The sequence below is a fragment of the Garra rufa genome, chromosome 14 (assembly GCF_049309525.1).
Source record: "Garra rufa chromosome 14, GarRuf1.0, whole genome shotgun sequence".
Lineage (NCBI taxonomy): Eukaryota > Metazoa > Chordata > Actinopteri > Cypriniformes > Cyprinidae > Garra > Garra rufa.
The window spans coordinates 35547939-35563146 of record NC_133374.1 but is presented as its reverse complement, the minus strand read 5'-3'; the positions used below and the strand labels follow the sequence as shown (position 1 = coordinate 35563146).

Sequence of the window (15208 nt, the reverse complement as noted above, 5' to 3'; positions counted from 1 at the left end):
TTGCAAAGTTTCAAACTGCATTAAATATTAAATATAGAGTTATTTCACAATGATAAGCAGTAATACTTCTTTACCTGTTTCTTCTCTCTGAGCAGAGCACTCTCTAGGTGTTGATAAAAGGATCCCAGTACTTGGTACGCTGCGGCCCTCACTTTAGGGTCATAACTGCTCAGGGCTGCCACTGTGACGCCCAAAGCATGACTGGAAACGAATCTCTGACAGTCTACCGCACACTCTGAATAGAGAGAGTCAGATAACAGCATACAGGTAGGTTAACAAATAAGTAAATATAATGTGTGACCTTTAAAAAGCAGTGACGCAGGAAAATGTTTTAATATGATCAAATAATTCTGATTTAAACCTTCCTTTGGTGTTAAAAGACAACTACTGTCAGGATTTACTTAAGACATGCAGTAAAAAAAATGTTAAATTAAAATTGTTAATTAATTAAAAGGCATGGTCACAGTAAGTTTTGTTGCAGACCTAATTGCATAAACACTATATTGCAAAAAGTATTGGCACACCCTTTCAATTAACTACTTCAGTAATTCCCATGAGTATAAATGTTAATGTTTAAGCATATAATGATATTCTAGGGGATTGTGTGTTTCTGATTTTGTAGCAACAGTGTGGACACAAATTCCTTTTCTATTCTAACAGGACCATGCCTCTGTGTATAAGGCAAGGTTCAAAAAGACATGGCTGATTCAGTCAGTGTGGAAGAACCTGACTGGTCTGCATAAAGCAGTCTTAATCCCAGCTGAACACCTCTGGTGTGACTTTAAATGTAGATCTTGCGCCAAAAACTCCAAAACCAAACACCAATGACTTGTACATACACTATATGGACAAAAGTATTGGGACACTTCCTTCTTTAGAACAGAAAAAGGCACTTTCAAAACTGTGGCAACAAAGATGGAAACTTTATTAATGTTTTTAAAAATGGTATTTCCATCCGTTTTGGAACTGTCTAAAATGACTGTTCCCATATGTACAAGTCATTGGTGTTGAGTTTTTGGCTCAAGGTGTGCATTTAAAGTCACACCAGAGGTGTTCAGCTGGGATTACGACTTTACGCAGATCAATCAAGTTCTTCCACATTGATTTAATCATTTCTTCTAGAACTTTGCCTTATAAAAAAGGCATTGTCATATTAGAATAGAAAAGGGTTGTGTCCACACTGTTGCTATAAAATTAGAAGCACAAAATTCCCTAGAATATCATTATATGCTTAAACATCAAGATTTGTAATCATGCAAATTACTAAAGTAGCCAAACCAGATCATCAGAAGCCAATACTTTTGACAATATAGTGTATATTTGTAGGAGTTTCCCTTTCAGACGCAAGAATTATAGGAGGATATTTAAGTGAATCACACAACATGACTCATTAAGGTCTGCGGTAGCAAATTTACCAGTGTTTAAGCCATTATTTAACACCCAAAAAAGCATTTCTTAACCCATTTTGCACGTCTTGTTAGTAATTACCCACACCTGATTGTCACTGGCTTTGCTTGTTTGCGACTCCCGCTAATTTGAGCTGCTCTTGGTAATTACACTGTCAATCCCTGCGTTCCATTCGGAAGGGCTCATCCCATCCCTCTTACCCTCTGAAATGAGAGCTTTGAAGGGTTGAAGGGTGTTTAAGAACAAATATGGCGGCCATGATTGTTTTCACTCCGAAGTGCCCTTTGGAGGGCGATATATCCCATTTGGAACACACCGAATATAAAAATGCCCTGGCTGTTCTTTAATTTGCGGATTTTCATTGACTGCAGAACTTTCCACTCCCATCAGTGCTTTTATGGGATTGCAGTTTCATGCTAATTTGCCCTGTTTAGTAAATCTAGCCCTTAAACTCAAATGCACAGAGCAAACAAGTCTTATTAGCATTTCGTATTAGGTTACCTGGTCGAAGGATGAAGCTGAACAAGGGCAGGAGGAAGCAGGGATCATACAGAGATGATAAATCGAGAGAATGCTTGGCCTCCTGTGTGTAGATTAATGATTTACTCTCCTGTAGAAAGAGACAAGATGCTGTTAAAGGCTGAATCCGGCATGGAAAGTGTACAATTCATTTGACCTTTCCTAATTCTACACATTAAATATAAAATTAAAGGAATAGTTAAAAAAAAAAAAAAATGTATCATTGCAGCAAGGCACTGGCAAAAGTGATAACTACGTGTTGGGAAAACAGCAAGGAGATATTTTAAGAGAAATTTTATAATCAGTGTTTTTTTGTTTGTTTTTTAACTGGTTCATTTTAAAATAGACATTTTAAGCTTTCTGTAGTTATATTTCTCATGTCTGCAAGGCTGGGCTTGAGTTTTGTACTATGTTACAGAGCATAGAGATAGCAGAAATGGTCACCTGTTTGTTTTATTTTTACATAATTTGATATTAGTGCATACAAATAAAAGTAGCTTGCACACAAACCCTTGGTATTTGACTAATAATGCTCATTTATCTAGGTTAATGTTAGAGTGAGCGACCATGTAAATTTGCTACTAATGTTAAGATGATTAGCCATATTTGAGGTCAATGAATGATCAGGAATGTTTAGTGAACGTTTGGATTTTCTACCCATTATCCTGTAATAACCAGATGCTAACAAACAGATTTGAATTCTGCGACTAATACAATTTTAGTTGACTAAACCGCAGTCACACTAGACTTTCTTAGACCTTCAGTGTTTCTCATACATTCATTTATTTGTGGTGGCCCAGCGCAATATCAAAACTGACAGCCACAAATAGATTTTTTATTCATTTTTTTATTTTATTTTAATTTAATCTTGCCTGTAATGCCTGGTAAAGCAGCATTTGTGAGTGCAGTGCTACTTTGTGTACAGCCATTACCTGGAAAACCACTATTTTTGCCGCTCCAAAAGCGGCACCTAGTGGCAAAGAATGAATTTGCATTTTCATTTCATTGTTCTTCACTTTCCTGCAGAGCTGCAGTTTTAAATTTGATAATTAATTTAGCAACAAGGTCATGCTGTGATGTATCGATCCGCTGTTGGTCACATGGTTTCATGTGATATGAATTCACAGGTCAGAGTTCACTAGACTTGAACTTTGGAATGCTGCAACATGCAAAACACAAGCTTGCAGTTCCGGTCTGATGCATTCACATGTTTATAAATTGAAGTCAATTGAACAAAAAGCATTTTCTAGTCAACTAACGTTCTAGTATTTTATATAATCTAAACTTTAAAAATCGGCCACCTGAGGGATGATGCATCGGTGCTGTGGAAAGTGTGTCACAGTGTTTAACATCCTGTCTGGAGTTAGCAGTGACAGCAGCTGCTCTGAGCTGGGCTTCTGCCACAGTGAAGGTCCCAGGCTCTTCCGGGCTTTATGGTGCTCTACTGCGGCGGGGCCCCACAACACATACCTGACAACAAACGGACATGAATGACGCTTGCAGTAAAAAAACATTTTCTGTCATTGGAAATCATGTGATGTGAAATATACCGAAACCTACTGAAACTCTGTAAGACTTAGGTTGTTCTTCTCATATTCCTGCAGCAGGAGTAAAATCTTCTGATCTGTGAAAACCCAAACATTTTACTAATCGCATAACTCAGTTCATCTTACGTCCAAATCAAATAAACAATGTCAAATGGTCTACCTGTGTTGCTCAGCGAAGCTCCATATGCACCAAGAAGCACAAGGAAGTGATTGCTGTTACAAACTTCAGGACATTTTTTCACCAGCGTAAGCAAGAGAGACACCAATGACTCTGGGAAAAGATATTTCTGATTAAAAACAAATTCATTTACAGGGTTTTTTTTTTTTGAATTCGCAATCCCAAGTATAAGTAACAGCAATAGGGAGCAAATGGGTTGCTGACGTGACATGGAATTTTCACTGTCAGACAAGATATTAATGAATATAATTAATATTGTCATCATTTAAAATGCTTCTACTTCTTCGAATTTTCCTTCAGCTTCTTCTATGGATTCTGTCTCTTTGATTTTCCCTTCGACTTCTGCCTATTCGACTTTTTCTTTTATTTCTACTTCAACTTTTTGTCCGACTTCTACTTTAACTTCTACTTTTTCTAGGGCTTCTTCAACTTTTTGTTCGACCTCTTTCATGGCTTGCGCCGTTTCTACTTTTTTTTTTTTTTTTACTTCTACTTCTTTGACCTCTTTGACTTTTTCTATGGCTTCTGCCTCTTCAATTCTTTCTTGATAATTTTCAGTGTTCTTAAATGCAATAACTTGAATTAAACTATCTTCTGATGTTAGTTATAAAGTGTCATGAAAATAAGTATAAAATGTGATACTTGAGGGAGAGAATTTTAACTTTTCTCCTTTGACATGTTCAAAATTATTATTATTATTATTAACTACCATTTCTGTCCTTTAGTGTGACATAATGTCCTATGGTGTGACACACATAAAGGAACCACAGATTTCTTTTTATCTTAAAATCTCTTTAAAAAACAGCTGAGTATTGCAATACGGTATATATAAATATCACTCATCTTAAAATGGTATCATTTTAGCAGTTTTGAATGGATGGATAACAGCAAAGTTTGTCTTATTGCCAAAGTTCATCTTGCAATTGTCCAACAAGTCACGGGGGAAAAAATTATGTTTTTCATCATTTTATATAAATAAATAACACTATTTATTTAAAGGGGTCATCCAATGCCCATTTTTCCACAAGTTAATATGATGCTTTAGGGTCCTAATGAAAAGTTTGTATTATACTTTGATTAAAAATTCTCTATGGTAGTGTAAAAAAACACTAATTTTACCTGGTAAAAATGCCTCTGTTCTCAGCAAGCGATATCAGTACCTGGCCCTTTAAATGATATGAACCTCTGCTCACCCCGCCCCTCAGTTCTGTGGGGCGTGTCATTGCATAGCACACGGGGTGTTGCCTAGACAACAGTTGGGGGTATAGTTGTATAGTTTGGGGGAAAATGGCACTTGGGGGGCTTTGAAGACACTGTACAACCCCATCCATTGAAAATTTAATTTAAAAACCAGAGTTGGAACCGAAACAAGATGACACCCGCAAAGAAGTTCGGCAATTACGGCTTATACTGGACGTGTCTGAATGGTTAGTAAACTTCATGTCACTTTATATGTACTGGCAGAGTAGAGTACTGAGAGAAATACGAACACGATGTGTTTACTGTGGTTAAGAGAGGAATGCGGTGTGTTTACTGAGGCATAGCTGATTTAACAAGAGCAAAAAAGTGATCAGCTAACATAACTTACTCCGTCCTTATATTAAAATACATAAATGTGAGTGTTATAGTCTTTACTCATGTGCAGTTGCGAGCTGTAAACACTTTTGCAGGTATTGCCTTAAAGTTACATCTTAATCATTAACAGACACCGTTTTAAACCATCTAGCGTTACAAAGCTAAGCTTTATACTGACCCTCGTTTATAAAGCAGTATGGTGAGATATGATTCGTGTAAACATGCTAAAAATGCTAAAACACTGCTGTCTATCAACTATCTCAGGAGCGGCCCGTCGGTGTTACGCCACAACGACAGGCATCTGAGAACGGCTCATATGAGAAGGGGCAAATTATTTGACTAAATTAAAAGAAAACTACTGGGCGGATCTTTGTCATTCTAGGGTGGTTGTGCACACACACTCCTAACACACATTTCAGTTCAAGCAGCTTGTAAAAGTGCATGTGGCACCGGATGACCCCTTTAACAATGAAGATAACTCTCTCTCATGCTATTTTTATATTATATAAGAGCTTTTTATCCTTAATTTTTGCTGTCACACCATAGGACAAATTTATGGTACAGTCAAGTAAAAAAAAAACATATACGCATTTCTTCTTCTTCTTCAAAAAAAGCATTTTTACTGCCTATTTGTCAACAATAATGAAAATGTTAGCTTACGTACACTATTTATGTATAAAAGTGTTGGATTGACTTGTTGAACAGATGCCGAAATATATGCTTTTGGGTCATGTGTTTAAAAAAAGTTGCTGATATCAGTGATCTCTACTTCATTACCTTTAGACAGATGAAGACTATCAGAATCGTCCTGTGTGGCCAGCATCGTGGGTAAGAACAGAGAGTGACTGGTGGTCATCATGTGGATGGTAGCCATTGGTAACAGCTCTTCAGGGGTCTCTGGTGTTTCATATAAGATCTCCGCCAGTGTGGTTAGAGCCCCCAAGAAGTTAGAGTCACGGTATCGATACCTGAGAGTGGAAATTGTTTTTTTTTTTTTTTTAATTATCCAGAATGCACACTGATAATGTTAACGGAGTAGTGAGTTAGTAAAAAGTGGTAGTTTAGTTTGCTTTTATTAAGAGAAAAATCACTTACTTTAGCCCAGACTTGACAAAAGAGTTCCAGTCGGATGCAGAGATATTTTCTGGAAAGATCTGCAATAAACCCAACATGCAATAAACATCAGCATAATATTGAGCAATATACGTTCTAAACCTGTTTAAGTGCAAGTCCAAAATACTGCTAAAGTTGTCACATTATGCAAATGCTGTTATCAGCTTGTTTCAACTAACAGCAATTATTATCTGTCAGTAAAATAATAAAAATAGACTATGGTATCAATATTCTGTGTTAAATACAACAGTGTTAAAAACATATTTTACATAAAAAGTACAAAAAAGCAAACAAATTACAAATTCGCTGTAGAATTAAATACAATCAATATGCATTTTTGAAAACGATATAATAAATTCTGACTTCTGGCATTCTGACGTCCCTCAGTTTGAAAAAGCATATCAGGCAAGCAAACTTTAATTTTTACAATATGCTTCGGTCAGTTTTCAATAGTACAACAATACTTAAATACAGCTGCTAGCATTATTGGGGTTTGAGCAAATAAGGCCTTTATGGCTTCTATGCTGTTAGGGTGTAGGGCAACATGAAATAAATGGCTGACACCAGAAAATATGATGCAGGAGTCTACTTAGATTTGTGAAGTTTAGAGTTTTCTTATAGGATGTATAGGTTTTGAGTACACTAGATCATGACCATATTATTAAATGACCATGTTATAACTCTCCAAATGCAAATGTTCTACTTTTTTTAAATATTTATTGATATAGAGAATCCAGAGAATTGTACTGCAGTGTTTTTATTGATTTTGAGTTAAAAACCCAGAACTAGGTAACTAATATAAAATATTTAAAGAAAAGTCGAATTGACATTAGTGTTCCAAGAGGATCTATCATCTGATATGAAGATCTAGTGTTTACATGACAATTTTCACTTTGAGGCCATTAAGAAATTGTGCTTTTGAAGCCTTTTAAACTGTTATAGCACCACCTATGGTGGTCCGATCTCCATGAAACTTTGCATGCTTAAGTCATCTGACACGTTTTCAAGAAGTTTTATAAAGTTGTGAGCTTTCGTTTAGGTTTTATAGGCTTTTGGGTATACTTGGTCATGCCTATTTTATTAATGACCCAGTTATAGCCAACCAAAAGACCAAATTCAACTTTTTTTTGGTAATTAATAACCTTGAGAGTTCAGTTCACTCCAGTGGTTTGATTGAGATTACGCAAAACCTAGGACTAGCTCTCAAAAGTAGGTTTTTAACATCTTTGCGAACAATTAATGAACAATTTGATTGACAGCAATGGTTATTGTGGATAAAGTTGCTTATTATGAGGACATCTTTCAAATTATATGCATATTGTGTGAATGTGTGAAACACCGCATGATTACAAAAGCAAAAAAACTTGTTGGTGTCAACTAGTGGCAAATTTCTTTCAAAATTCCTGCAGACCTTTGGGGCCATGAGTTGAACATGACCAACGAGTTTCGTTCCGATTGGCCTCCGATAACCTTGTCTAATACGTGCTCAAACTTCATGGACTGATGGCGGCCATGTTTTTTGAGATACACCAATGTCCTCATAGAGCTATATGGCACAATGGACAAAGACACTGCATACCATTCTTCAGGTCAATCGGACTAACATTTGTGTAGTTATAGCTGTATTTAAGTTTTTTCATCTTTTTTTAATTTTTTTATTTGATCAAAGATTGAGCTTATACACATGTGCACCAAGTTTGGAGAAGATCTCATTCCATTCAAAAGTCATAGCCATTTTAGTAAAAGTGGCCCCTGCTTTGTCAAACATTTTGGTGCCCCTTGGTGACCGTGAGTCGAAAGTTAATTTTTTTTTTGATTTATTGATAGTCACTGTCCAGGGAACTTTCTAGGCTTTTAACCACCTTGACCGAAGGATTTCAAAAATACATATATTTTTTTTTGAGTCAACGACAAACGGTCTAGAAGTTATGAGCATTTTTGTGTTTTAATTCGCTTTGTGCACCTTTGCGACCTTGAGTCGAAATTCAACTTTTTTTTGATAATTATTGATAGTCACCGTCCAGAGAACATTTCGACACTGGTTTGGTTCCGATCAGGCGAAAAACCTAATGAATTTAGGTTTTTTACTTCAAAATGGCGGGGAAAAAAAAAAAAAAAAAAAAAAAAACAGACTTCATAGAGCGAATCTGACTTTCTAGCTTTTAACCACCAAGACTCAATTTTTTGAGTCTATGACAAACGGTCTAGAAGTTATAAGCATTTTTGCGTTTTCATTCGCTGTAGCACCCCCTATAGGCCGATTCGGCTGAGTCTTTGGATCTGAGTAGCGAGCAATACTACTACCATCTGACTAAGTTACAGCTCTATAGGCCTTATGGTTTGGTCTGCACAATCATTTTTAGGGAAGATTTTTAGAATCACTTTTAGAAGAATTAAAAAAATCCTCACAATTACAATAGAGTTTCAGCACTATGTGCTCGAACCCCTAAAAACATTGGCAAGTATTCTTGTTATACTATTGAAAACTGTCATTGACCTTTTTTTTTAAACTTTCAATTCATCGTAATCTAAAAAAACCTAGCAACTTCTGAATAAATTTACACATTGAAATCAGAAAGGAATGAGACATAAACTAAAGTACTGTTTTCACCTACAGGAATTAGGTTGATAATGCACACCCAGATGTTCACTGGTCTAGTAAAGTAAGAAGACTATGACCACACTGACTCACCAGGAGTGACTTGAGTCTCGTCAGCATGGTCTCTTCATAATGGGATTGCGGGTCTTTCGGTTCTTTATATACAGTAGAAAGCCAGCGGAGAGCAGCTGAAAGCAGAGATTTTCTCCATTGAGACAGTTCCTCTGAATCTGACAGCTTTTCGCTGATGGAGTCGGCCAGCTTCCACCTGAAACAAGATGTACCAGTAAATCACAAGTAAATAAAACATAAAAACAGAATCCTCAAAGCTTTACTTCAAGCATGTATTTAGTATTTAAAATTAGGGCTGCACGATATCGGAAAAATATGTGATATGCGATATTGTTGTTGAATATTGCGATAACGATATTTCTTGCGATATAACATCGATGAATGCTTTTTTAAATTATTATTATTATCTATTTTCTAAATCATTTATATATGTAATGATCTGTCATCTGAATTAAATCTAATTCAGGCTAAAAAAAAAAAAAAAACTATGTCAAGGAAGTTGCAAACATTTACTTTAAAACACTATGAATGACTTAAGACCTTGGCAGATATTCTGATTTCTGGTTTGCTGTTAACATAGACCTGCAAACACAAAATGAATTGCTTTCAAACATTACTTTTTATTTACGTGTAACCATACACTCAAGAGCATCTTTTAAACAAAATATTGCCTTGCCTGTTTTTTTTTTTTAAATAAAAATAAATATTATTAAACAAAACTTAAATAAAAAAAAAAATACTATTAAACAAAAAGTTTACTATTAAACTTCAAAAAGTTAGGAGCACCAAAAAAAAAAATAATTAGGAGCACCCAGTTTCTTTTTAGTAATGCACCGATCTTGATTCCTCATGGCCGATTCTGATTGCTGATGTTTTGCGGATATTTTAGTTTCATTACTGTGATCGCATGTGCTCTGTCTAAAGTTACAACGCAGAGGGAGTGCTTCCTACCACACAAGTTGAGCTGCTCCTCAGTGATTCTCCAGATCTGTAAATCATTCACCATCATCAGCGCAGGTATCTCTCTGTTTATGTGGTAAGTGAAATCCTACGTATAGCCTACAGGCTAGCGCTAGCATTAAGCTAACCGTGTCCCTTGAGTGACTCACGTTGTTTAACTGATGTGCTGACGTTAGTGATGATTGGGCGATGCAAATGTTGGAGGCGTAACTATTAACGATCTCGGGAAAGTTTCATAACAGTCGGGTATATGTTGGAATTGACCTATTTTTTGGTGGTCTTTTGCAAACACTAGATTTATATAAGAAGGAAGAAACGATGGTGTTTGAGACTCATGGTATGTCATGTCCATGTACTGAACTGTTATCATTTAACTATGCCAAGGTAAATTCAGTGTTCCATTCTATGGCACCTTTAAGTTTAAATGGTTATGTAATGTTGAAGAGAACAGCGAACCTGTCACTGCATCAGCTCACAGCAGTCTGTGCAGCAGTTAGGCTAGCGAAAGAAATCAAACGCAAGTCGCACCACAACAATTTCTGAAATTTTGGGAGCATATGCGACCAAACCGTGGCAATTTCGAGCCCTGTATATTTCAGATGTACAGTTCTTTTTAGGCACAAGTTTATCGCTGCTGTCATTTTCCTCACTTGTCTCTACTCCTGCCATATTTATTTTTCATTCTCTGCTCTAAACCACCAGGTTCACCTTTTGGCCAGGTCTAGCCAACAGCATTATAGCACCTACTAGGGAGGCGGGTATAAAGATAGTAAGCCCCCATCTGTTTGGTCAAATGAGGACAACCTATGCATACAACGCACAAAAGTTTGGCACATAAATTAAATGTCACTTATCGCAACTCTCTGCGATACCGATATCGCGTATATTGTTATCGCGATAACGATAATTTTTCGATATATTGTGCAGCCCTACTTAAAATGCAAGTAGTATGTGTAGTATGAGATGAGTTTACCTTTCATTACAGTCTGGTTTCTGAAGGATGGCAGGTAGATCATTCATAAGAGGAGTGAGGTTAGAGTTTACAGCAGCCAGTCGGATCAGACCGGACAGAACCTCCACATGCAGGCCGGCCATATCCCCAACTTCTCCTTGCTGTAATGTGTGCCACAGCTCAGACAGTAAAGCTTTCTTCAGGGCCTTCAAGACTGATTTTTGAACTGTACATGGTAAAAGATAAGACGAACAAGAATCAAACATATGCAACTATGTCAAATTCAATGTGAACAATACTATTTGAGCAACTACTAGGAAAGCAGTAGTACTGACTGTCTTTAGGGCGGGTGGGATCATCAGTAGTGGCTCTCTTCAAGTAGGCATTGAGTAAAAACAGGAAGCTGCTGTTTTGGGAGCTGATCTGCATTAGGTTAGATGGTTCCAGGCACCAGAGCTCAAAGCTGAGGACGTGTGTGGAGCAGTTCTGCAGAAGAAGAACCCCCATGGCCTGGGCTGAAGGACTTTCTCTCTGGATGCAGTGCAAGAGAACGTCTGTCTGAATGAGTTTGGCAGTGCCTGGCTCCTGGGAAAGCACCTAGAGAGCAACATTTTTATTTAAAAAGGTCATTTAAAGCAGTTTTAACAAAAGGCAGCAACATAAAACCTGAAAAAAAAAATTAAGGGGTATGAATATTTCCGCAAGGCACTGTATCTAGTGTATAATGAGCTATAAAAATTGAATTAAATGAATTTAAAAAAAAATTTACTTAAAAATTAAGTGAATTAAAGACTTAAGTCATTTTCAAGACCTGCAGAACCAGAACCAGGTAATTCTAACTGCTTTTTAACTCAAGCTAAGAATGAAAAAGCACTGCACTGTGAGTATATGGAGGCCTTGAGTGGAATGTTTCCACTGCTGTTTGTACCTGTAGTAGGAAGTCCTCAAGCTGCACACATTGACTGGATGTGAGGAGAGCAGCCAGACCTTGCAGGTGGGCCTGAGACAGAGCAATGCAGCTGCTGTGGTCTTCAGAAAGGCGTTGCATGCTGTCTGAGAGCAGCTTCAGCACTGCATGGCCGTATACGCTCAGCTGGTTCTGAGAGGCCACAAGATACTTCTGAGGAAGCAACAGCAGATTGGACACCACCTCCTTCAAGCTGGACGGGTCAACGTAGTCATGTAGAGCCAGGAGCGCTCGGACAGAGTGGGATTCCTTTTTGGGACAACTTCTGACAAGCAAAAGGTATTTTTCAGTGATGCGTCAAACAAACAAAAAAACGTAAAAAATATATTGGTTTGTTTGAAATGGCATGCAGCAGGTATACTGTGCACAATATTGAAAACCTTCTGTACTGCATGCATTTAATACCTAAATAACTAACGGAAATTACACATCCAGAGCACACCAAGTAATGCATCTCACAATGCAATATTCTCAACTTGGCCTATCATTCCTAGAGTAGGGTTAGAGAAAAACACTTTTTGATGGATCTCTGGACTGTCAAAAATTGCAATACTTTTCTGTAAAATTTCATAAAAATGCTAACTGTTTAAAAGTTTAGGGTATGTAACAGTTATTATCATTTTAATTTTTTTCCCCACTGGCTGAATTAATAATGTTGTACACAAAGTGTACTATTTTACATACTACTTTTAAAATAAGGTTTTACTATAAATTATACCATACAGCTGAGCTCAAAAGTTTACATACACCTTGCAGAATCTGCAAAATGTTAATTATTTTAGCAAATTAAGAGGGATCATGCAAAATGCATGTTACTTTTTTTATTGAGTACTGACCTAATTAAGTTATTTCACATTAAAGGCGTTTACATATAGTCCGCAAGAGAAAATAATAGTTGAACTTATAAAAATGACCCTGTTTGAAAGTTTAGGTTCAAACACTCACTGATGCTCCAGAAGGAAACACAATGCATTAAGAGCTGGGGGTGAAAACTTTTTGAATTTGAAGATCAGGGTATATTTAACTTATTTTGTCTTCTGTAGCTTATGAAGGGCAGTATGAACTGAAAAAAAAAAAAAAAAGATATTTAGGCAGAATTGCCCTCAGTGTCAAAAGATAGATCTCAAAATCATACAGCCATTGTTGGAAAGGGTTCAAATACACACAAATGCTGAGAAACCAAAGAATGTGTGGGACCTGAAGGGTTTTTCTGAAGAACAGCAGGCAGTTTAACTGTTCAGGACAAACAGGGGACTCATGAACAACTATCACTAAACAAAAAAACAGCTGTGGTTCATTCAAGTAACAACATAATATTAAGAATCAAGTGTATTTTATCATTTCGAGTCTTTTTTTATAAATTCAACTATTTTTTTATTTTTTTTGTGGACTTTTTTTAATGTGACATATCTTATTCAGGTCAGTACTAAATAAAAAATAACATGCATTTTGTACGATCCCTCTTATTTTGGTAAAAGAATTACAATTTTGCAGATTCTGCAAGGTGTATGTAAACTTATGACCTCAACTGTATTTACAGCAGAAAATGGTGTTAGTATGCTAGTATTCAGTTTTGAACACAACATTGATTCAATACAAACCTGAATACAAAAAAAAAAAGTTCACACCCTTGAAAGATAGAAAATACTTAAAGGAATAATTTGAATTAAATACAACTTAAAGGAGTAGTTCACTTCCAGAACAAAAATTTACAGATTATGTACTCACCCCCTTGTCAAAGATGTTCATGTCTTTCTTTCTTCAGTCATAAAGAAAATATTTAGGATTTCTCTCTATATAATGTATATGTACAGTGCCCCCAAGTTTGAACTTCCAAAATGCAGTTTAAACACAGCTTCAAAGGGCTTTAAATGATCCCAGATGAAGGAAGAAGGTTATTATTCTGCGAAACGATCGGTTATTTTCTAAACAAAATGACAATTTATATACTTTCTAACCTTTAATGCTCATCTTTTCTTGTCCTGTCTCTGCGATGCGCATGCATAGTCAGTTTTTTTGAGGAAAACATTTCAGGATTTCTCTCCATATAATGGATATGTATGGTGACCCCAAGTTTTTTAAGAGTATATAAAACTTCATATGTGCTAGGCGTGGCTTGATGCAGTGTAAAATACTATTCAGAGCTCACTTAACTAATGCCCAGTTGGCTAAATTTTTCCCAGACAGAAGCTCTGCCTGTAACCGTTGCAAGCATTCACCTGCCGATCATCTGCATATGTTTTGGACCTGCCCACAGATGGTAACTTTTTGGTCAAGTGTATTTGATACATTCAGTAAAGCTCTCAACACTAATATAGACCCTGACCCCTTGTTAACTCTCTTAGGAGTATCCATTAGATCTCATTTTACAGCCAGAGATTGCCTAGGCCCTAGGGGATTGTAGAAGGGTTGTATAATGGACAATATCTTATTGATCACTTATTGTTATTCAAAATGTATTGTCCCACAAAAGACCAATAAAAAGATTTGAAGTAAGAGTATATAAAACAATTTCTTTACGACTGAAGAAAGATAGACATGAACATCTTGGATGACAAGGGGGTGAGTACTTAATATGGAAATTTTTGTTCTGAAAGTGAACTAATCCTTCAATATATTTTTTTGTGTGTGTAAATTAGCCCTTCAAATTGTTATTAACCCAAATTATATAGCTCAAAAATGCAGTAAACACTGTATGTTACTCATGTGACTGGTGTGACACATACTTGCTTCTCTTGTCTTGAAGTTCTTTAAGAACAGCTTTCTGCACTGCTGTCAAATATGTGCTTATGAGCTCTAAGGAGTCCAGGTTTCGGAGCGTGGCAGCACTGGACTCCAGCAGAATGAGTATCATCTCAGTCAGACAGGCACACAGCTGCTTCAGCCTCACTGGATTCAGGGTGTGAGGAGGGAAAGAGCTCAACTCCAGAGCCAGAAACCACTGCTCCACTACTGGGTGTTTAAACACTGATCTGAGGACAGCCAAGATGATCTGGACAGCGGAAGAAAAAGAGAAGAGGAACAATGTAAGGTTTCGCCATATTGACTTCCAATCTCATTTATATTTCTACTCCCCCTATAATGTCTGTGAAATAATGCTTGGTTAAGATTAAGGCTACCTGTTCCTTGTCAATGTCATGAGCAGAAACATGGTTTGCATCAAGAAAGAGGTCTCCTTCGTCCTGCTGTTCTGCAGGTTCAGGTTGAGTCAGCTGTTGCGTTTCTGAGCTCAACAGCTTTAGAATGAGAGAGTTCAGAACTGTCATCAGACTTCTCAACACCTCTGCTGCCGTCTCCTTGGGAAGCTGCAGAAAAACAC

The 15208-nt window shown here is 36.7% G+C and overlaps 1 protein-coding gene across 1 annotated transcript in view; it reads right to left on the bottom strand.

The window, feature by feature from the left end:
* Positions 1-15208, bottom strand: part of urb1 (URB1 ribosome biogenesis homolog) — a 43830-nt gene that overhangs the window by 9856 nt on the left and 18766 nt on the right. The window contains exons 21-33 of the mRNA XM_073818384.1: positions 15009-15194; positions 14616-14881; positions 11851-12154; positions 11258-11519; positions 10944-11148; positions 9032-9206; positions 6322-6380; positions 6004-6194; positions 3634-3744; positions 3487-3550; positions 3228-3396; positions 1909-2017; positions 75-235 (exon numbers count right to left, since the gene is read on the bottom strand). Of these exons, the coding sequence (XP_073674485.1) occupies positions 75-235; positions 1909-2017; positions 3228-3396; positions 3487-3550; positions 3634-3744; positions 6004-6194; positions 6322-6380; positions 9032-9206; positions 10944-11148; positions 11258-11519; positions 11851-12154; positions 14616-14881; positions 15009-15194 (2262 nt within the window). The remainder of the gene's footprint in view (positions 1-74; positions 236-1908; positions 2018-3227; positions 3397-3486; positions 3551-3633; positions 3745-6003; positions 6195-6321; positions 6381-9031; positions 9207-10943; positions 11149-11257; positions 11520-11850; positions 12155-14615; positions 14882-15008; positions 15195-15208) is intronic.